The 23,970-nt window shown below is 33.9% G+C and overlaps 1 protein-coding gene across 6 annotated transcripts in view; it reads right to left on the bottom strand.

Annotated features, from left to right (window-relative positions):
• Positions 1-23,970, bottom strand: part of LOC109109209 (SLIT-ROBO Rho GTPase-activating protein 1-like) — a 93,959-nt gene that overhangs the window by 42,310 nt on the left and 27,679 nt on the right. For all 6 annotated transcript variants that reach the window (XR_006162494.1, XM_042775492.1, XM_042775494.1 and 3 more), the window contains exons 3-5: positions 16,883-17,045; positions 6,916-6,978; positions 3,371-3,553 (exon numbers count right to left, since the gene is read on the bottom strand). Coding sequence is in view for 5 of the 6 variants with exons in the window: in XM_042775492.1 (XP_042631426.1) it covers positions 3,371-3,553; positions 6,916-6,978; positions 16,883-17,045 (409 nt within the window). In the remaining variant the exon portion in view is untranslated. The remainder of the gene's footprint in view (positions 1-3,370; positions 3,554-6,915; positions 6,979-16,882; positions 17,046-23,970) is intronic.

The raw sequence follows: 23,970 nt of genomic DNA, 5'->3' as shown, positions 1-23,970 counted from the left end.
CACCAGAAGCAAACTCTCAGTGTTCTTTCATTGAAAAGTATGCATTTTGTTTATTCACAGGCTATATGGTTGAAATAATATTTTAGTTAAAAACTTTAAGTGCCATTGTTTAAAAAAATGCTTTATTGGCTAACGCAGCGGTTCTCAGCCCGCGGCCCCGTCACAAATTCAAATGCGGCCCACCATGCTGAACACAATTAAAAAAAATAACTTTCAGTTTTACAATTCATTTTAGTTTTTACATTCATTTAAAAATGTACTAAAGAAATATAAGCTATAGCCTAATGTTTATATTCTTTTGTTTTTTCATATATTATTTTCAGACATGAGCAGACCTACGTTCCGCATTTTATGAACACATACAAGCGCGCACTTTGGCAGAATTCAATTCAAATAGTCATCAACAGCCATTAGTTCGGTAAAATTGAGCATCAGAATTGACAAATTTGTTTTTAAGGGAGTAAAAAGAAGTGTGGAAATGCCAGCAAATGAACACATACAAACAAGAATAGTCACAGTATCAGCAGTGAAGGAGAGTGCTGGATTTTCGGTTTGCGCCGTAACTCACTTGAAGAAGTTCAGGCAAATAGAAACCCCCATACTACGCAGCAATCATCCTTAATTGCAGAAATGTGGCAAAACATCTCTGGAGAGAACCTTAGATTATTAAATTCAAAAGTGCTTTCCATATTTGGATCAAAATAGGCTACATTTGTGAACGCACATTTTCTGCAATGTCGCGCATTAAGACACGCTTCCGTGCATGTCTTACAGACTGCAACTTACAATCGCAACTTCATTGTGCTGTTACTTCGCCTTTCGAGCCGAATTTCACAAAATTGGTCAGCTCCCGACAGCATCAGGTGTTTTATTTATGGGGAGTAGAATTATTAATTTATTTTAATGAATGTAATCGATTAAATATCATAATATTTAGGCTATAATATTATAAATCAGGTTGGTTTGTATTGATGACGTAATATGTAAAAGATATGCGTGCGGCGCGCGAGACTTGCACTTGGACCATATTTCACCCCCTAAATAAAAAAAAGGTTGAGAACCACTGGGCTAACGTTTCATAGCCCTTCAGTTGTTATGCTTTAAAATCCCATAACATTTGTAATTTCACAGTATTTTCACCTCCTAAATCACTAACCTTTAAAGTCACAATTCTACAATGGTCAAATTTACTCAGGCCGATGGCACTTTTAATTACATTATGTTTTTTTTTTTTTTTTTTTTAGAATAATTGTAGCTTACATAAATAGGTGAAGCAAAACAAATATGAATAATATTTGGATCGTCCCTTATTTTTTCCCTTATTTTCTTAAAGAATAACACTTATTTTCTACAAGAATAAACATGATAACATATTATTAATTCATAGAAATAATTTAAAGCAATTAAAACCGATAACATATTATTAATTCATAGAAATAATTTAAGCATTTAAAACCTTTTTTAAAAACTTAAACTTCAATACTATTAAACTGACTTTAAAATCTCAAGGAGTTTATAAGTTAAAAAGGGTAAAATGTCACAGTGCATGTTAAATAGCCTAAATTAACTTGTGTTAACAATATAATTAGAACTAACAAAATAATTCGATTTTTTTTTTTTTAAATGAACAATTCCTGTATAAAATGGGACAGCAACCTTTATATCAAACATTTTTAAATCGTCCACAGCTGAGCAACGCGCGAGGCAGGTTGAGCGTGAATGTGCTGCACAGTCATTTTCAGATGCAATGAAAAAAAAAAATTTTTTAAAAACCCTGGATAGCCTAGATTAGGCCCAGACTCTGTTCCTAAGTATATAATAATTATAATTACCCCACAGTAACAAATTTTAACCGATTAATCACCTATTTTCGTTTGCTGCATGTTATTTTATTTATTTATTTATTTATTTTTTAAAACAGGGTTAAAAAATAAATTAAGTTTGTGAGAGGAAAAAAAATATATAAGTATATATATAAGAATATATAAGTCATGTATAAGTTGCATTTTATTACATTCAGAAATAATAACGGCTGGCCTAATAATGTTATAATGTGCCAACAGGATATTTTTAGTTCTCTTCACTTAACAAATCCTTTAAATTTAACAAATTTATCAGAACAGAACAATACTTTACAATATATAATATTCTAATGGATAAATAAAATTGCAGTATATAATAATATAGGCTTAGCTATAAACAAACAAAAAAAATAAATGAATAATAATATAAAATGAACCATAAGGTAAGGTTGGGCTCTCATTCGGGAGAAATCCAAACGTTTCCATATTCGTGATGTTGCCTATTTCAAGCTTAACTATTATTCATTAGGAAAAAATAGGCTTTGTAGTTCACGCGTGTTTCAGTATCGACGGAAAAAAATTAAAAATCATAATTAACAAAAATATGCCAAAGTGGACCGCTGCTCGCGCCGAATGGCACGGTGAACGGCTACTGTTTCCAATGAATGTGCGCGAGGCACCAGCTCGATCAAACAGCTGAAACAGAAAATACAAAAATTTTGGTCACACAGTAAAGGCATAATTCAAAAATGCAAAGTGTTAGCAGGTTGAAAAATCAAGAATAATAACAGAATGAATCATAATTATTGCTAAATGCTGGACCGTTCTCATTTCTATCTGCAAATGGAACCTGAAGGATTTTTTTTTAAACCCAAGAATGAACCGAAATGAAAACATTTAGCTTTCTATCCGTATATATAGGCCTTATATTTAATGACTGTTTAATAACAATAGCAAGCATAAGATCCTTTGTGTAAAGGTCTTCTTTTAATTTTGGATGAGTAGACTGTAGCCTAAGACTATCCTACATTTTGAAATTAACTCACTGTACATTTTTTTAATGGTTTTTTTTAAAGATGGTACAATGTTATATCATAATGTTATTGTTGTTTTTACCTCCTCCTTTTATCTCATTTTACAATTACATTCAGTTCGCAATCCGTCCCTTTGCGCCACCTGGTTGTAGTTTCGCGAAGGATTTTAAACACTTGACTGACTTGAAGTTAACGCCGCGGCCCTGTCAGCCTACAGTACAGTCCACAAAAAAAAAAAAAAAAAAAAAAAATTATATATATACACACACACACACACACACACATATATATATATATATATATACACACATAGGCTACTGACAAATGATAGGGGTTTGTTTAAATGTGCTTAGTTGTCATAAAAATACAGTCATGTTAAAAATATCATAAAATAGGCATTTTCTTTGAGGTATGGATTTATTAGGCCTTGAGAGCTTGAGATTGATTCTGGCTTGATTCTTAGAACTGACAGTTTCTTTGGATGGTTGATCGTGGTCTGATTTTATGAACTACTAAACACTATTTCTTATTTACCTTCTCCTTCATCTTCTCAATCTTCTTCACAGAGCTCCGTCTCTGGTGTCTATCCTCTAATCTGATGTGAAATACGGGATCTCCAACACGTCCGATCTGCTTTTCTTCTTGCTTCTCAGCCTCTTTCAGTTTGCTCTCGGCACTGATGCTCTCCGTGTGATACATATGGTAGGTTTTCATCACCTGCAGGACCCAGAGGTCAGAGGTCAAAGTTCAACAACAGCAGCTGCTGCTCGTCTCAACCAAAACACTTCCATCCTCCCACTTGACACAAATCCATTCTGTGCTACTTCAGAGATATTTTCTTTTACGTAAAGTCAAAAAGCACCAATTGAAATGATTTATGACTAAATATAAATGCATAATGTTTTCTTTCATATACCTTCATTTGCATTTAAATTAAAATCAACATTTTCAAAGAGTAACTAAATGAAACAAAATTCTAGCTTCTTAATGGGCTATGATGGAGCTTTTATTTTACCGAGAAAAAAACAATAATTTTACAAGTACTATTAGAGAGATTGAAACTATTACACTGGTAAAACTTTCTATTTGAAGTACCCTGGTAATTGCAATCAGAATCAGCCGTTTCATCTAATATTTGTTACCTAACTCAACATCTTTCATCAAACCCCAAAGCCCTTTTCAGATGAAACGCACATATTGGACTACTAAACCCCTGTGAAGAAATCCAATTATTGAAATGTGAATGTGCAACATAATGGTAAACGCTGCTTCAGACGGCTTGAGGCACTGTTTTGTTTAGGTGGCAATTAGTCATATCCAGATGAATTTTATAACGAGCATTAGGATGTGACTCAGAACGTATGAGCCTGTATTAGCAAACTAATTATGCCTACGATGTCAAACTCTTCACAAAGAGCGAGCACTTAATTGATGCTAAAAGCTTTGTCACACTGTAAATGATGTAACGTCGGCACGGCATGATTGAACACTGCATGCAGCTGATAACTCTCTTTTCCTAGAAATATATAAAATGATGTCAGCTTCTGAGAAAGTAAAAGTTTTAAAAGTACACAGCAATACTGAAACATTTTCTGAAAAAAAAAAAAAAAGAGTAGTGATAAGATGCGAATGCATGTTCTGTGGTTGCTAAGACACTCTTTAATGGTTTTTAGTACATTGCTATGGTATTTTGGTTGGTATTCTGGGTGGGTAGACCTCTAAATCTCTATGGTATTCTAGCCTCTAGATATGGCCAGTGTTGTTATCATTAACTAAAACTAAAACTGATATGATTAAAAATTGCTTTCAATAATTTAAAGAAAGCTGAAATAAAATAAAAACCAGAATTTCAGAAATGCTGCCTTAGAAAATAACTAAACACAAATTTTAAGATGCAATTAAAAGGACTAATACTAAAAATGAAATAAAAATAAAGCTAAAAAATTCCAAAAATTAAAGAATAATAATAATAATAATAAAATAATTTGTAAAATAAAAATGACAAAGGCATATAATAAAAATATTAAAACCTTCACTAAATCTGAACTAAAAATAGTAAAATATTAATAAATAATATAATAGCATTAATCCTAAAACAACAGTGGATATGGCTCAGATCCATCATTCAATATAAATGTAACAGATTTTTAATAGGTAGTTTTATAGCCTGTCAGGCAAAAATTTTTAGCACAACCATTAAGAAACAAAATATATTCCTAGCAAAAGAAAACTTTAACTCTCAGGGATAGTCCTGCCATGTTGGTTACCAACATTCTTCAAATTATCTCTTTTACGAAAGTAAAGAAACAAAATAAATCCAGTCATACATATTAGGAATGACAATAATGATAAGTAAATAAGTAAATAACGATTGAATTTTTATTTTAAGGTGGACTATCCCTTTAAGGGTAAGGTGTTTATTTTATTCTCCAAATGTAAATTTGAGCATTATCATGCACTGCTGTCCTCTCAATTTTTTCTTGCTGTCTGACTGCTAGAAATACATGCTAACACTTATTTAGGTGGAAAAAAATGAAACCAAAATTTAACAATTTTGAAAGTACGATTGTAATGTTTTTGTGCCTTGTGCTCTGTAAGCCTCTTGTGAAGCCTGACGCTAATGCTAAAGTGCTAAGCTCCGCTCATCAGCTTGCCTTCTCCTCAATCAAAGGCGACTGAGCACCAAGCTGATTACAAGGACCCATTCACGATTAGACCTCTGAAGACCAGGTCATTCCAGGCCATAATCACAGTGGCATTCACGCAGCATTATAATACACAGTACAGTAAAGCCTCAAAGGGCCTCAAAAGAGAGCATGACTATAAAACGTGGACCAAACTAAATACTGTTCATAAATATGTAGTCGGAGCAGCACAGTGCACTGCTGTCCACGACTGTATAATTAGACACATGGCTACGATGGCAGACCAAACCATGGGCCCCGCTCTCCACTTACTGGTCTGGTACTCTGTTTACATTTCTGCTGGTTTTAGGAGGACCAATTTTAGAGTCACACCAGACCTGTTATTTTACTGGCTGTGGTTGCATGAAGGGTTTCTGATGCAACGGTCCCACAAGAGTGTTTCCCTCTCGAAGGGTAATTCAGGTCAAAAAGGATGATATACTTCTACACTGATCAAAAGGAAGATCAAACGTTCAAAAAATATAAATGAGACTGCTTCAAAAAATAAAAAAGTATCTGGGACTGATTTTCTCGATGGGTTCTTATGATCGGAGAATGAATGGAAAGACAAATCAAATCGTTTCTAATTGAAACCAGTTTAGTGGAAAATTTGAAAGTTGCAATTTTCTCATTCAAATATTTGAGGTCGGAAATTAATACTTTAATATAGCAAAGATTAATTAAATTATATTTAATCAAATATTAAAATATTATATATAATTTTTAAATATATACATTAAAATATATTTAATATAATATATTTTTATTAAAATACTTTGTATTTTAAAATATTTTTTAAAAATTAACTTACAAAAAGAAACCAATTCTCTGTCGTTTTTGTTGTTTTTGACAGTCACTCATGGCTAAAAACAAAAACATGGAATATTTACATTGAAGATGCATAGTTCATCACTTAATTTACACTTTTTCAAATCATTTAGTTAATAAGGTACAAAGCAACTAAAGTAACAGATTTAACAGAAAAACACATATTATGCAATGTTGAACTTCGCAAACAAATAAACACACAGAGTACAAGTCCTCAGTCTAGCAGGTGTTTTTTAGACCTGGGAATACATTAGCATCTTATTAAGACCACAAGGGAAGCAAAGCACACATGAATCTTCCTAACGGCTGCGGTGGGCATGACAGCTGTAATTAAAGTCTGAGAATTAACTATTGATTATTGGTGTAAACACCATAATCTACCAAGGCCAGAGATGAAGATGCATGAAGTATAGCGGTTTTATGGCTCGTTTACCATAGTACACTCCTAAGTGCAGCCTGAAGCTAGAAGTAGAAGTATAGGCATAAAATACAACATTTTTCTGTTCTCACAAGAGATTGACTATCACAGCTGTCAATGAGAGGAGTGTTATTCATTACGGTACTTACCGTGTAGAGCTCGTTGAGGACTTTCATCAAATCCTCTTGCACCTGAAAGGTAATTTCTTTACTCTGAAGAGAGAGAAACAAAAAGAAAGAGGAGGAATCAGCTATCAAAATGTTTGACAAAATAAGAAAGCTGAAGGCACTGTATGTGTTTGTGTGCAATTAAAATATTAGTTTTATCAGAGATTTGTATGGGGGCACACATTCTTCACATTCAATGTTTGCAGTTCGACTGTTTGCTTCGACTTTTAGCAGCTTATGTGGATTACCTGATCTTTCTGTCTCGCAGGCCACTCAAGACTCTCACTAACCCAATTATATCTCTACTAATCTGATTCCACGAGCCATTCCCAACATCCCAGTGCTCAAGGGTGTTTTGAGTGAATCCTTCTGATTCAGCTAGAGCAAGACCTCCAGTCAATCTTGAAAAATCAGAGGCCAAAATGTTCTTCAAACTAAATTATACTCTCAACCCATGAATCTGAAAGGAACTGTAGAAGCTATGATCATTTTAGTTTATGTGGGTTTATTTAGAAAATGTCTTGATGGATGTTTTAGGATGAATCTCATCAATCTTTTAAGTTATTTAAGTACAAGAAGTAGATATTTATAAATAATTAATAAAATTGCATATATGAAACCACGTGTGTGTGTGTGTGTATTTTTCCCTCTATAATAACTGAATCATGGTGATTATTACCTTAATAAACTAAAATACATTAAAGGGATAATTCACCCAAAAAATGAAAATTCTGTCATTAATTACTCACCCTCATGTCATTCCAAACCTGTAAGACCTTCGTTCATCTTCAGAACACAAATTAAGATATTTTTGATGAAATCCAAGAGCTTTCTGACAAAAATCAAAAATCAAAAAGGCTTTCTGAGAAAATGGCTTGATAATTGAGACTGTCTAGGTTTTTTGGGGATTAAAAAAAAAAAAAGTGATTGAATTTTTATCATTGTAGGGTGGTTGTGTCCAGGGTGCGATTTGTGAAAAAAACAGAGGGGGGGATGCTTTTGAACATTTTTATGAAATGTTTTTAATACGACGGAAATTTTATTTAGTGTGATCTCAGTTCAATAAAAACATTGTAAGCCTACGTTAGGCCTATTAATTGTAATGATTTAATGTCCACGGTTATTCAAACAACAAATTACATAGAGAAAGCGAGCAAAGAACACAACGGAGCTTTCTGAAACTCCGAATCAGTTAAACCACTGCGTCGCAAAATGATTCACCGTTTCGAAGCGCTCCAATCGGATCGCGTATTGCGAATCATTTGATTCAAATCGGGACTTCAAAGCGTGTATTGCGAATCATTTGATTAAGATCGTGACCACCGGGGATAAAAGTTATTCAGCAGAGGCAGGGATGCATAGACCAGAGGGAGGGAAATCCCCCCCATCCCCCCCGGCAAATCGCACCCTGGTTGTGTCCACACACTGCTAAGACACATTTATATGCAAACACCATGTAAAAGTGAATTTTGCATCTGATTTCCCCTTTCATTTATGTTCCGAAGATGAACGAAGGTTTGGAATGACATGAGGGTGAGTAATTAATGACAGAATTTTCGTTTTTGGGTGAACTATCTCTTTACATACATCTATCCTAAAAATTCAAAGAAAATCTGGCCATGTGGCTTTTATGCACTTAGTCCATTTAGTCTTTTAGACTCAATTGAGTACTTCAGAGAGAAAGATTTTCCATAATATAAATGTTGGATCTCAAAGACACTTGAATTCACGGCAAAAAATGAAAAAAAAAAAAATAATAATAATAATTAAAAAAAAGTGATTGGATTCATGTTACATTAATAATAATAATAGTAAGCAAAAGGGATGCATATTTAAATAAAATATTAAAATATAATTTAATTGAAATGTTAAATATTAAAATATTTAATAATATCTAATATATATATATATATATATATTATATATATATATATATATATTATATATATATATATATATATATATATATATATATATAAACACACAAGCACTTTTAATAAAAAATTTAAAAATGTATTGTATAGAAAATTTGAATGAAATAAATATTAAAATGTATAAATGCAAACTGACCAAATATTGATTTTACATTTTATTAATATTAAAATACACCAAAAATGAAAAAAAAAAAAAAATTGTAAAACAATATAATTTCTTGACATTACTGTAATGAGAATTAAAAAAAACCTAAATGTAATCATTATTATTATTATTTAGGGGGGAAATATAACCTAGACATGATCTTCCCCGTGTACGAGAGATCAACCCTCTTCCCATGTATCCACCCTTTCACACTTTCACTGCAATCAGAATCAGAATCGAAATGAGCTTGGGTACTTGGCCTCAGATATGAGCTTTATTGCCAGGTATGTTTACACATACGAGGAATTGTTTTCGTGACAGAACACCACAAAAATAACAGAATGACAGAAACAAAAAAATTGTAGGTAAGGAATGACAATATACAAATTGACAATTGAATATAACGAGCAGTTATGTATGTCACATATATTATGTGCAAAAAATAATAATTTAAGTGTACATAAGTAATTTGTGTTAGATCATAAGTTATATGTGTCTGTAAAAATAATATGTAATGTGTTCCACAGTTATTGTCAAGTGTTCATTAGATGGATTGCCTGGGGGGAAGAAACTGTTCCTGTGTCTGGCCGTTCTGGTGCTCCACCATGAGCTCTGTAGCGTCGACCAGATGGCAACAGGTTCAGAACAGGGAGTGTGCTGGATGTGAGGGGTTCCAGAGTGATTTTTGCCAGCCCTTTTGCTCACTCTGGATAAGTACAGTTCTTGAATAGACGGGAGGGTTGTACCATGATTCTCTCTGCAGTCCGACTACCCTTCACACGTGTCGTGTGGAGTTCAAGAGTCAAATCTAATTTAACTCAGTTGTATCTGGAATGCAAGCATAACAGGTCACACGTGTCGTGTGGAGTTCAAGAGTCAAAACTATTCAAACACCCACATTGCTGTTCTACACTCAACCTCTCAAGAGCGATCACAAGAGCCGACAGCTGTGTGTGTGTACATGTGTGTGCTTCAGCACACCCGCAGGATCTCTGAGGCACACAAGTCTGCACTAAATGCTAAGTTCATCATCCGTGACTCATCATACAGTACCAGCAGCATCCAGGCATGCAGATCCGAACAGGCCTGGAGAGATTATTCATGTGACATGCCAAAGCTCTGCCTTTAATCAGGCTTCCTCTCAGGCTCATCTAACACCAGCCAGTCCTGCCTTTTACATAACTGTTTCCAGCCGATGGTCAAACTGACATCCACGGTTACATGGAGAGTCAGGGTGGCTCAGGATATTTTGGGAGCAATCAAGCAGGTCGGCAATAGAGCAAAGGACTGTGGGAAGCAGGGTTTTGTATCATTCAGAATTGAAATAAGAATGCAGATTCAATTACTGAAGCTGAATTAAGGAAAACTAAGCTAAACTAAACTAAAATAATAAATATAATAAAAAAAAAAACATATAAGTCGCTTTGGATAAAAGTGTCTACTAAATATAGAAAAGTATATAAATAGCAGGTATGTTTCCTTAAACCATGCAGTTTTGAAAATCCCTGGCCAAATCAATGTCAGAGATCCTTTAACACATTTTTGTTTTTGCATTTAAATAATTTTTATTGTTAACAACTAGCTCAATGGCTTTTATAAGATTTATTCTAACTATTCCTTAAAATAAATACCAAAAATGCCAATAAATAAAATAATTCAAAATGTGTCTTAAATTTACATAAATTACATAAATCAAATTACATAAAATAAAATTACATAAAATTACATAAAATAAAATAAATGCCTTGCATGAGTCACAGACTTTCAATTTAGAAGCTGGGCCTTTATATGTGACCCTGGACCACAAAACCAGTCATAAGGGTAAAATTTTTTAAACAGAGATTTACTGATGTACAAAATACTAAGAAAAATGCCTTTAAAATTGTCCAAATGAAGTTCTTAGTGATCAAAAACTGAGTTTTGATATATTTACTGTAGGTAATTTACAAAATATCTTCATGGAATATTATCTTCACTTAATATCCTAATGATTTTTGGCATAAAATAAAAATCAATAATTTGGACCCATACAAGGTGTTTTGTTTTTTTTTTGTTTGGCTATTGCTAAAAATATACCCAAGCTGCTTAAGACTGGTTTTGTGGTCCAGGGTCACATATGTCAGATGAGAAGTTGTTGTAGAACTACTATCTGCTGGTTGACTTGAGTTAAGGACTCTATATATAACCATTTCAAGCATCTTGGTACAGAGGGGTTACATCTTTCCATTAAAATTAATCTGACTATAAAAAATTTACAACCTTCAAGGTACAAACATGTGAGGGCAGACAGCACCATGTGCAGGACCCATGATGAAGCAGTCATATTAGAAACAGTGGGACGTCATACACTTGCAGAAGGCAGCATATTGCATGGCCATAAAGGTACTAAATAAAGTGCCATTTAACATATGTGACTGTTGTAGACAGCTTCAGTATTGAGCATCATTGAATGTACTGGCTAAATAAATGGTATGCAATTATTAAAGAGGAATTTCATATAAAAAGAAATGAAATAGGATTCATCAACTGCTGTAATGTATTGACAGGAAAACGAATGATAACTTTTAAAAGTACAAACAGCTCCTATGAGTGCAACCTCTGGGAGTCTAGGATTCAAAAAACTACCTTGGATTCCATATATAACCTAAAAGTGTTTTAAAATGTTGTATAAATAATGAAAACAAAATACATGTGACAAAATCTGCCCAACCATGATGGAATTCCTCATTGTACATGCATTCTGAAACAGGACATGCACTCCAGCGATGCTGAGCTCCACATGAGGTTGGATGCACATTCTTTTGTCTAGTATTTCTTATTTTCACTGTTAACTTATCAACTGGCTTTACTGAAATTTAGCTTGTGCTACCATTCAAAAGTTTTGGGTTGGTAAGATTTTTTTTTTTTATGTTTTTGAAAAAATAATGCTCACCAAAGCTGCATTTATTTTATCATAAATACAGTAATATTGTGAAATATCATTACCATTTAAAATAGCTGTTTTCTATTTTAATTAATTTTAAAATGTAATTTATTCCAGTGATGCAAAGCTGTATTTACAACAAGTCATTACTCCAGTCTTATTATTATCAATTTATTCATCAAAGAATCCTGCAAAAAATGTATACCGGTTTCAAGAAATATTATTTTCTAATATTCTAAATGTATTAACTGTCACTTGTGATCAATTTAATGTATCCTTGCTAAATATTAAAGTATTAATTTCTTTAAAAAAAAAGAAAAGAAAAAGAAAACTCTTACTGACCCCATTGGTGTAGTGTAAATCCTATCTGATCCTATTGTAACGATTAGCCTCTCGGATAAATTCCATTTAATAAAATACAAAATGTGTATGCAAATCAAAATCAAAGGAAAACAATATACATGTAAACATTTTAAAACAGCAATATGTAAAGATGCACACATACTAAGATCACAGAACACTGTAATCATGCACAAATATTACAATTCTGACTGATACCAATAATTATTTTCATGTTATGGCCTATGACCAATAAATGGCCGATATCAAAATTCTATACTATTCTGCCAAAAAAAAATCTTAAATCGATCATTTCAAATGCTAAAAGTGAATTTGGCCATCACAACGGCATGCAAAATGTATATTAAATACTAAATACTAAATATTAAATACTAAATATTACATTTAAAAGTGTTAAATTATTAGTTTAAAGATTAAAGGTTTGATGACTGCAAATGAAATGAGCATGCATAATAAAAAATATTCCATAGTGGATGATACACCTCCAATATTGACCAGTATGATACAGTTTTAATAAAATTCAGAACCCTAACCTCAAAGATGAGCAATAATAACAGTGACCGTCACTCGCTAACAAGTCTCTTAAGGAATGTTCTCGAGGTCTGCCTCTCTGCTGCAGCTGTGCCTCGGAGGGCTGAGGTGACAGCAGGGGCTTTGCTGTCTTGTATTTGTGGCTCATTACTGAAACAATGTTGTGATCAAAGAAAGCGGGGTGCACTGATTACAGGGAAAAGTAGTTTCAACACCCTGAGTGAATGACAGCCCCCCCACCAACAACATCTAGCACCCTAAAGTGAAACAACCCTCTGCCCTCTCTCTTCTGCCACTCTTTTGTCAACACATACAGCAGAGAGCAGGAGGCTGTGTGTAAGAGGTCGTTTTGTTATATAACTAGTCACTTAAGGGATACAGACACATCGGCTTTGTTTTGAGGTTTCTTAAGAGTTTCTGTCATGACTCATGAGGTCTTTAAAGTTCTTCCAGGACATCTCCTCCACTGCACTACAGATGTATTTATCATCCTTGAGTGTAAGGTATTCATGCTGTGAGGAGCACAGAGAACACCTGGTTCTTTTGTCATAATAGAGTATTTAACCTTGCTTATTATAATGGGAGCTTCCCCTTGAGTTAGTATGCAACATCCTCAAGCTCATCTTGTTTCAAACCCTCACGACTTACTTTCATCCTTGGATCAAAAAAGTGAACTTTTGAAGAACATTCTGTTGACTTTTTCCAGACTATGGCTGTAAAGTACCATGAAAGTCTCATACAAGTGGTCCATATGACTCTTGGACTACATTTCAAGTCTTCTGAGACCATAAGATTGCATTGTGTGAGGAACAGACCCACTTCCTGGATCATTTCGTTCTTGTGAATGAATTGTTTGGACACGTTTTATGAACCGGATCGCATGATCCTTTGATACGATTATTTGATAACATCAGCAAATGATTTTCATGATTTTCTGTGAATAAAGTCTTAAATTCTACTCCATTCCTCGCTAAATGCTATGGAGGTGCCTTGAGAGACTTACACAGATTAATGGTTCTCAACTTCCAAAAGGAAAGACTTAAAATAATTCAAAATACATAAAACAAGCATTAAAATCAGCAAAAAAAAAAAAAATCAGGATTCCCAAAAAATCAAGATTACCCCAATTTTGGAAAAACTGGATATATGAGGTAGCCATCACAAAATGTGATTTCTAGAACTGGAAAAGTCATGTAAATTAATAAAATGGAAAATTCCCATTAGTATTTTTATAGATAGATAGATAGATAGATAGATAGTAGTTAAGCCAAGTTTTGCCTAGAAATTGTGTATATATATATATATATATATAATATATATATATATATATATATATATATATATATATATATATATATATATATATATATATATATAAACATATAAACTTTTTATTCATAATTATCCTTAATCATTAGCCAGTAAATCACGAATAAGTTGAATAGTCAGGAGGGTTTTGAATATTGTTTTGAACATTGTTGTGAAAAATAGGGAGGGGGGTGGATTTCTAGACCTAGAAAAGTCCTGTCAATTAATAAAATGCTTTCACTATCCCTTTAACAATCTCAGAGCGGTCAGAGCTGCTGGTCAAGCCCTTTGAATAACCCTTGTTTGAGACCAAACTTTTACCTCCTACATTCCAGCCTTGTAATTTGCTGTTGTGGTCGTCTCATATGACTCACATGCATGGCAGCACATAATCTGTTTGGGAGTTGTCCCCCTTCTGTGGCCTGCGCTGAAGGGACCGCCACGTCGTCTCGGTCACGGGGCCGCAGACATCAAACAACAGGCAGGAGGCCATGATTAGAGCTTGGGCTTTAGGAACTTTTCAGAACAGAACCACAGCCCAGAAGCAGAGGTCCCGCATGGCCGGACCCACATTGTATATCTGACGAGTGAATACAGGCTCACAAACAACCCTGAACCACACAAAACTTCACATGCCCCATAGTGGTTAGGGTTAGGCCAGACCTAATTGCACCCAGGTACACTTTAAAAGTCTCTTAAGTCCTCTTTATACAGCAACGGCAACACAGAAGTTGCATTTGAAGAAATATACCCAAATGTTCACAAAACGGTTTATACACTCCTATACTGCAGCACAGAAGTCTGAGATGTAGTATTTCACTTATTTAAAGGGAAAGTTCACCCAAAAATTTATATTCTATCATTTAGTCATCTCATGTTGTTCTAAATGTATGACTTTGTTTCTTCTTTAGAAGATATCATAAAAAAAAAAGTTTTTGTGTCCATAAAGTGACGACCAGTGGAGACCAAAACAACTTTTGACCCCACTGACATTCATTATATGGACAGAAACGTTTTTATAAATATCTTCTTTTGTGATCCACAGAAGAAAGAAAGTCATACAAATTTGGAACGACAGGAGAGTGAGTAAACGAAGACAGAATTTCCATTGTTGGGTGAACAATTGCTTTACGAACAGCTTACATTTGCTGTTAAGTTGTTTTTAGAGTCCACCATCCAGAAATATAACAGGAACTGCATGAAAGTAATATAAAATTCAAAGGAATAAAAACAGCTTTCAGAATGGAAGAATAACTAAAAAAGAAAAGAGGAATGACAGTAAAACAATGCAAGACAGGAAGTGGAAATCTAGCTCAACAAAGAGCTTTTTTGCCATTACATAGATAAAAATAAACACACAACTAATTAAAAAAAAACTAACTTTATTTATTCAAGCCAGTTATTCACCATAAAGAATGGCAGGGCATTTTATATCATGTGAATCTTAAAGAATACTTCAAGTTTAGTACAATTTAATCGCCTGCACTTATCACCACAGAAAATAATGCTGACCTGTCTTTTTGTGTGTGTGTGTGTGTGTGTGTAAAAAGACTACTATAATGCAACTATAATAGATATAAAAAAAATGAAAAGGAGGTTTTTTAAAACACAATTCCTTGAAATTCAGTTGTTTCACAAAGTATAATCATTCATCTACACTGTGACGGAGATGCTGACATTCAGCCAAGTATGGTGACCCATACTCAGAATTCGTGCTCTGCATTTAACCCATCCGAAGTTCACACACACAGAGCATGTGAACACACACACAAACTGTGAACACACACCGGAGAAGTTTGGGCAGCCATTTTTTATTTTGCGGGCCCGGGGAGCAGTTGACGGGTTTCGATGCCTTGCTCAAGGGCACCTAGTCATTTGGTATTGAAGGTGGGAAGAGAGAACTGTACATGCAGACTCCCCCCCACCACCCCCCCCCACCCACAATTTCTGCCGGCCCGGGAGCCACGAAAACTCACAACCCTTCGATTGGATCGGAGTCCGACTCTCTAACCATTAGGCCGACGCTATAATCATTCATCTACACTAAAAAACACAATTCCTTGAAATTCAGTTGTTTCACAAAGTATAATCATTCATCTACACTAATGTTCAAAAGTTTGTGGTCGGTAAGGTTTTTTTGCTTTTGAAAGAAGTCTCTTTATTTATTATTTAGTCATTTATTTGCTCCAAAATACAGTAAAATAAAATATTTTTTTCTACCATAAAAAATATTAAAATCTATTTTAATATATTTTAAAATGTAATTTATTTCTGTGATTGCAGAAACATTACTTATCAATTTTGAAAACATTTTTGTGGAAACTGTGCTACCCCCCCACCCCCCTCCAGAATTCTGTGATAAATAGAAAGGTTAAAACAAAAGCATTTTTTACAACATTATAAATGACATTACTGTCACTTTAGATCAGCTTAACGTTCCCTTTCTGAATAAAAAATAAAGATAACTACTGACCCCAAACTTTTGAACAGTTTAGTATATCTTCTGCTAGATTATCATTTTTAGTTTTTAAAAGAGATTATGCCTGCCAATTTAGAATTTGCAATGAATTTTCCTTAAATGCACATTTTACGTGCAATGCTATACACTACACACTTTTTTATTTTAAAAACAAATCAACTTGATTTCAACTTTGGTTAAGAATTTATTTTGAGACCTATTTTGAGACTCTTCTGACAGGACATTTAGAGACGGCACATCTTGGAAATGTAATCGAGAGCAGTTCTGACCTTTTTGAGAAGACGCGTGGAGTCTTCACTAATCTGCATGAAGCGCATGATGACGTTGTTCAGATAAATGTCACTCAGTGTCGCATGGTCTTTGCTCTCCCGTCGAACCTGGTTCAGCAACAGGTACCAGCAGTTGACCGGAGACAGGAGATTCTGGTCTTTCCTGCATGTGAGAGAGAAACAGAGATCAAACATAATGAAAGGCTCCTGTCTGCGAGCTGTCAGCACCATCTGTGCACTTAACTCATGAAATGGACAAAACCACAGAGAGATCCATCTTCCCAGCACCCGTCAGGATGCTGTAAGAGCCACTCATGTGGATCACACACATTAACATTCCTCTATTTAAGCATCCATGATCTGTGGATACTTTGTAGTGTTATTGCACAGCAACAAAACCAAGATTCAGACTTAAAATCAGTTTTTCTTGGACATATGGGACATTCTGTAAGTTTCTGGGTCAGAAATCTCTCCGGGTTTATAAAGTACCTGCAATATGGCAACCATTGTATTTGGTATTTATTTATTTATTTAAATTCTTTTCTATGAGGACAATAGAAAAAGAAAAAAAAATTCATACATGACCGAATGTACTTTAGCTACTTAAGAAATAAGTTTAATACTGTTCAAAATGTTGGGGCCAGTAAGATTTTTTTAAAGAAATTAACACTTTTATTCACCTTAAACTGATCAAAAGTGAAGTTTATAGTGCAAAAAAACTGTTGTTTTTAACTTTCTATTTAGCAAATAATTTTGAAACAAAGACTTCCACAAAAATGATAAAGCAGCACAGCCATTTTCAAAATTGATAAGATGTTTCTTGATCAACAAAGCATATATTAAAATGATTTCTAAAAGATCATGTGACACTGAAGACCAGAGTAATAATGCTTAAAAATTTAGCTCTGCCATCACAGGAATAAATTACATTTTAAAATACAATAAAATACAAAACAATTTTAAATTATAATCATCATCATCTTTCTTTCTTTCTTTCTTTCTTCTGATAAGAAAGTTATCAGCCTAACAAGATAAATACTAGAGCAAAATCACAATATTAAATGTATCTACTACTTTTAATCTGCAATCAAATTGTATAATTTTCCTCTGTTCAAAATTCTCCCTCATCTAGTTCTTTGTGTCTCCTACCAGATCCTTGTTCTTCCAAAAGAATAAAGACACAAAATGCCCGTGCAACATGGAGAAAATCTTTCATTCTAGAAGACTCCTAAATATGAGCAATAATAATAGCAAAGACTCACAAAAAAAAAAACAGGAGGAGGTGACATTGGCAGTTGACAGAGATTTGGATGCAAGTAAGGAAGCACTTTTTTTTTTAGCTCCGTTTCCCTCCTTAACCCTCCCTGCAAAACAGGCAAAGCATTTCATCACTGCAGGTGAAGGTCTGCGGCCTGATGACATCCAATGGAAGTACTGAAAAAACATGCATCCGCACCAGCTGAGCTGATAAATCTTTTAACCTTAACATTGTTCTACAAACACAGGAAACAAATCCAAGTTTCTCAGATTACAAACATTCCTTGGAGTAACCGGCTTGTTTAGAATCAGTCATCTATGTGAGACTGGATCAAATGGATAATCTAATTGAGCTAAAAGCCTAAAGATGCATGGGCGCAATATGAACACGCCGGGGATTCAGATTGCAGGGAGAATTATGGGAGCCTGTGCACTTTCCGTCAGTCTGCAATTACTGTAAATCCTTTCACGAGACTGTTTCAGCCTCTTTAACACGCACTCGGCTCTCCTCCTCGCATTGTACTGCATGTTAAGAATGTGATGGAGTCAAGATGGGTTGTCAGGAAGCTGAAGGTGTACATGTGATTCAGATTCATGAAATAGCAAAAAAATAGCTTTTGCTTCTCGAGTGCTGAAATGCATTAATAAAGAGGCAGCAATATTAAAGTCACAAGGCCAAGACAGGCCTGGGGTTTAGCGGTGAGGAAGATAAGAGAGAACTTGGTCTACCTCACAGATGGAAATAATGGTGTGAATGATGACATTTTACAATACCACAACTTAATATTAAAGTATTTAAGTATTAAAAGTATATGAGCCAATTGAAGAGCGCAGGAAAAGGGAAGCATTTCAGGGATTTTGGGGTGACCAGAGTAAAGGTGCTGTTATGCTAGACTATGAGCATGAATGAGTGAGGGAGAGAGACAGAGAAAGACAAAAAGAGAAAGATCTTGCATTTATTTATTAATTAAATAAAGACATTTTAAATTCTACATTTGAAACGGGCATATGACATCCTATATCTAGAGCTTAAATTATATGCAAATAAATGCATGAAAATATAATATGAACGCAATAAAATATATTAAAAATATACTATGATCATGAATGAAAGTTGAGTGTGACCCCATGGGTAACAGCAAGGTTGTAATTGTCAACTAATACTAATAAAAAATACTAACACTAAAAAACTAATACTAAAAAAAACTTACCTACTTGAAATGAACATTAGCTAAAATATAATAAAATATTAAAAAAAAATTATTTTAATCAATAAAAACTTATTTTATTTCAGCTAGTTACAACATCTAATATTTTTTGCATAGTTTAACTTCAAATACTTAATTAATAAAAGCTAAATTAATTAATTAATTAATTATTGTGTGTGTGTTTATATATATATATATATATATATATATATATATATATATATATATATATATATATATATATATATATATATATATATTAAAACTACTAAATAAAATTAAACTATATAAACTTTCGTAAACAGATCTATAAATTTTCTAAACAAAAACTAAAAAAATGACAAAAATACTAAAAACATTGGCAAAAATTAAATTGAAAACAGAAAATATAAAATAAAATATAATCCAAAATATATAAACAAACAAAAAAACAAAAACTATAAAAGCATTTATCCTAAAATAACACTTACCTACTTGAAATGAACATGAGCTAAAATATAATAAAATATTTAAAAAAAAAATTATTTTAATCTATAAAAACTTATTTTATTTCAGCTCGTTGCAACATCTATTTTTTTTGCATATTTTAACTTCAAATACTTAATTAATAAAAGCTAAATTAATTAATTAATTAATTACTGTGTGTGTTTATATATATATATATATATATATATATATATATATATATATATATATTAAAACTACTAAAAAAAATTAAACTATATACTATTTCTAAACAGATCTATAAATTTTCTAAACAAAAACTAAAAAAATGACAAAAATACTAAAAACATTGGCAAAAATTAAATTGAAAACAAAAAATATAAAAATAAAATATAATCCAAAATATATAAACAAAAACTATAAAAGCTTATCATTTATCCTAAAATAACACTGGGTAATAGTCGAGAAGTGGTACGGGAAATGGTGCTTGATGTCTCTGAGGTCAGTGCACTGGAAGCCCAGATTGTAACAGGCAGCAACCATTTACGATACAGCTCCACCACACAGATTCACTCGGATCGTAGAGTCTATTAGCTCACTGCCATGGTGGGTAAAACAGGAGTGATGATGACTGGAGAGGAAGCTGTCACACTGGGTCGTAAGGATCATAAGGCATGATGAGTTAATTTGGAAAGCATGTGACTAATCAGAACTGATAGAAAAGCAGCCAGTATGCTGAGTAGAGAACAGAGAGCCAGCTGCACCATTAAAGGCTGCAGTAAATCAGTGCTACTGCTCAGACAAGATTAAATAGCAATTGGCCTCCAAGTGACCACCTCTCCCTTCAAAGGATGACACAGCAACCACCTCTCCACTATGCTCTGAGGCACAACTCACATCTTTGTGCTCTCAAATCACTGCACAGAGCAGATTTTGATCATAAACCTTCAAAATGAGTTGAGAGGAGAAAACAGCCAGTGAAGAAAGCTGATGGAATTCAGGGTAAAGGAACAATATGACTAGATCATTTCAAGGGAACGGAAGATTTAAAAATGTAAAATTACTCCAGAGAGCAAAGACAGAATGGGAATGAAGGAAGGTGCATCACAACCAACTTTAAAGCAATAGTTCACCTTGACTTGTTTTTTTTTCTCTCTCTCGCTCTCAATTTTAATTCCAAACCCACATCATGACTCACTTTCTTCTGTGGAACACACCCTATAAAAAAGATATAGGAAAGCCATTACAAAACTCCTTCATTTTCAAAGACGGCATCTTTTATTCATGTTCCACATCCCAGGTGTAAGCAAGTCTATATACAGCAACTACACTGGTGGCAATTACCCAAATGAATTACGCTTGGTTTTCTTAACAAAATGAATGTGCCTCTAATGTGCTAATATCAAAATAACCAGCAGTGGTATAAACACACCACAACTACAAGCGATGCAGTAACTACAGCACATCAACACTGTAGCCAGAGGAACTTCATTCGGTTCTGGTGTAAACATCCCGCAGATCACAAACATTATATTGACAGCTCATCGATTTTGAAGTGCCAGAGCAAACTAGACCACTTCACTGGAGGGTCTGGCATCCTACAACAAGGTCATCAAATGAATGCGCATGAAGGTACAATCATGCAGACAACTGAAACCAACCTTACTGGGGCAAAGCACAAATATTAACGCCTAAGTGCATTGCATTTCATTTTAGGCATGCAACCAAAAGGACTAAGGTTCAAACCTGTTATACCCTAAAAAAAGGCACTTGAATTCAGTTCCCTAAAGTAGATTAGATTTATAATATAATATTAAAAAAAGGAACTTAAGCTCAGTTTCCTAGGGCAGATGTGTCCCTGTGGAAGATCTATTTGGCTAAAATGCATCTGCTAAATGATAGATAATAAAAGGAAATCTGCTGTCCAAGGAGTGGCAGCTGGATGATGCGTATAATGAAATAATTCCCATCCTGAGTCCAGCAGCCTCCCTGGGCAAACAGTGTGTGATGCCTGTTAGCTCAACAAACACGTGCACTAAACTAAGCACCAGTCGATGTGTCACCACGACGACAGTGTCATCTGGGAGAAGTTTAACCACACAGCTCACAAAACACTGCCTTGTAAGGATGCACATATGTGGATAGAACCTACTGAAGTAAATATTATATGAAATCAGTAACTATAGGGCCGATATAATATGACAATTGGCATGCACTGTAAGAAAAGTCTGTAATAACAGAGCACAATGTACTATGGTATTATGAATTAATTTTTTAGTATTTTGAATTATGTGTTGCATTGTGTTATATTTTAGGCTTGAAAGAAATGTCTGTATAATTAACATATAATGTTCTGGCAGAAAACTACCAGTACCTGTTCAGTTTTCCGACAGATTTTTTTCTTACAGTGTAAATTTTACAATATTTACTTCAAATTCATTAAAATATTTATTTATTAAAACATACACTAATGTTCAAAAGTTTTGGGTAGGCAAGATTTTATTTATTTTTGAAAGAAGTCTCTTATAGTAAAAAACTGTAATGCTGTGAAACATTTTTACAATGTAAAATAACTTATATTTCAATACATTTTAAATGTAATTTATTCCTTTGATGGCAAAGCTTAATTTTCAGCCGTCATTTCTCCAGTCTTCAGTGTCACATGATCCTTCAGAAATCATTCTGATTTGGTGCTCAAGAAGCATTTCTTATTATTATCAATTATAAAAAGCAACTCACCTAATTAATATTTTAATTAAAAACAATTTTCATTAATAAATAACTAATAGAGAGTTCAAAATAACAGCATTTATTTGAAATAGAAAGTTTTTAACAATATAAAAGTCCTTACTGTCATGGTTATCATTACTCTCTAAAATGTCTCTACAGAAGTCGCAAATCAAATCTTCACTTTATACCAAAAAAGAGACTCTAAAATGGAAACTTTTGGTTAGGAGCTAACCAGGTTCAAACATACACTAGCTATGCATTTGTAAAGTGACCGCATCTCTCTGGTCTCCAACCTTTAGGCCTGATCCATCACACTTAGCTCTGAGTCACCTGAGATGCTCCTAGTGCCAGTGAGAAGATTGATTCTGTAACTACAATCCCAGAGGTAGAGTAAACTGTGTTTCTTGACAAATAGTTGCTTAATCTTTCTTCTCACTGGTTTTACAGAATGTATCCCGCCAACTTCAGTGAAGGGGTAAAGCACACCCTCTGCTTTGGCTCAGCTGGCCTCAACTCGACGCCATCGGTCAGACATCGGGTCAGACCTCTGAACTACGTAATAAAATGGGATACAATCGCAGACCATGGTCTGGAACTCTTTACTAAAGCCCTGTGGTCACAGAAGAGTCCAAGTTTAGCTAAGAGACCTGGTAAAATGACTTGAAATGCTTTAGAAATGAGCCTTTCAGCTACTTACAGACATATCTGCAAGCTCATTCTGATGTTAATTCATCCGACACATACCTGGCTTTAGAACTGGCCACCCAACTAACATCAGCACTCTATAGCTTTTTAATTTCCAAAAGACAAAAATGAGCAATTTGCGTCACATCACACTGTAATCTGGACCCTTCTTTACTTCTGCAGCTGTGAACTGGCAAGTTTAAGTCCTTGTCTTTCAGAAAATGTTAGTGAATTGTGTCAAGTATCTTATTCTGCTCTCAAACTGAAGGGCCACATAAACCACAAGCGCCACGACCGAGATTCTCCATTGCCTCCAGTTTTGCTCACAGCTGCTGGACTCATTTAGGGCTCTTAAAACAGCATTTGGTCTATCTATTTACAGAAGTGAAAAGCAAACACACTCAATATTTTGAGTTGTACCCGCGGTTTCTGTACCAACATTATATAGATGTAGACCGTCTTTTCCCAGCCAGTGACTCTACTGGCATAATGAGACCATGATCACGGTTCGTGCCTGTCACAATGCAGTACACTGGGAATAAATCAGCAGGAAAACATATGTGACAAGTAATGGTTTAGAAAAAAGGACTCATTAAAATGTCATTGTGAGACGTATATATAAGCAGGATAACTTCATATTTCCCTTTCAACATGATTTCATATGTTGAATAAAAGACAGCATCATTTGAAAATCGCTCATGTGACACACATAGCAATTCAGGGGAAATCAAAGTGTTCAATCTTACAATAAAAACCTTTAGACAA

This window comes from Cyprinus carpio, chromosome A18 (genome assembly GCF_018340385.1).
Source record: "Cyprinus carpio isolate SPL01 chromosome A18, ASM1834038v1, whole genome shotgun sequence".
Lineage (NCBI taxonomy): Eukaryota > Metazoa > Chordata > Actinopteri > Cypriniformes > Cyprinidae > Cyprinus > Cyprinus carpio.
Note: the sequence above shows the minus strand (reverse complement) of the source record. Positions and strands in the feature narration are given on the sequence as shown.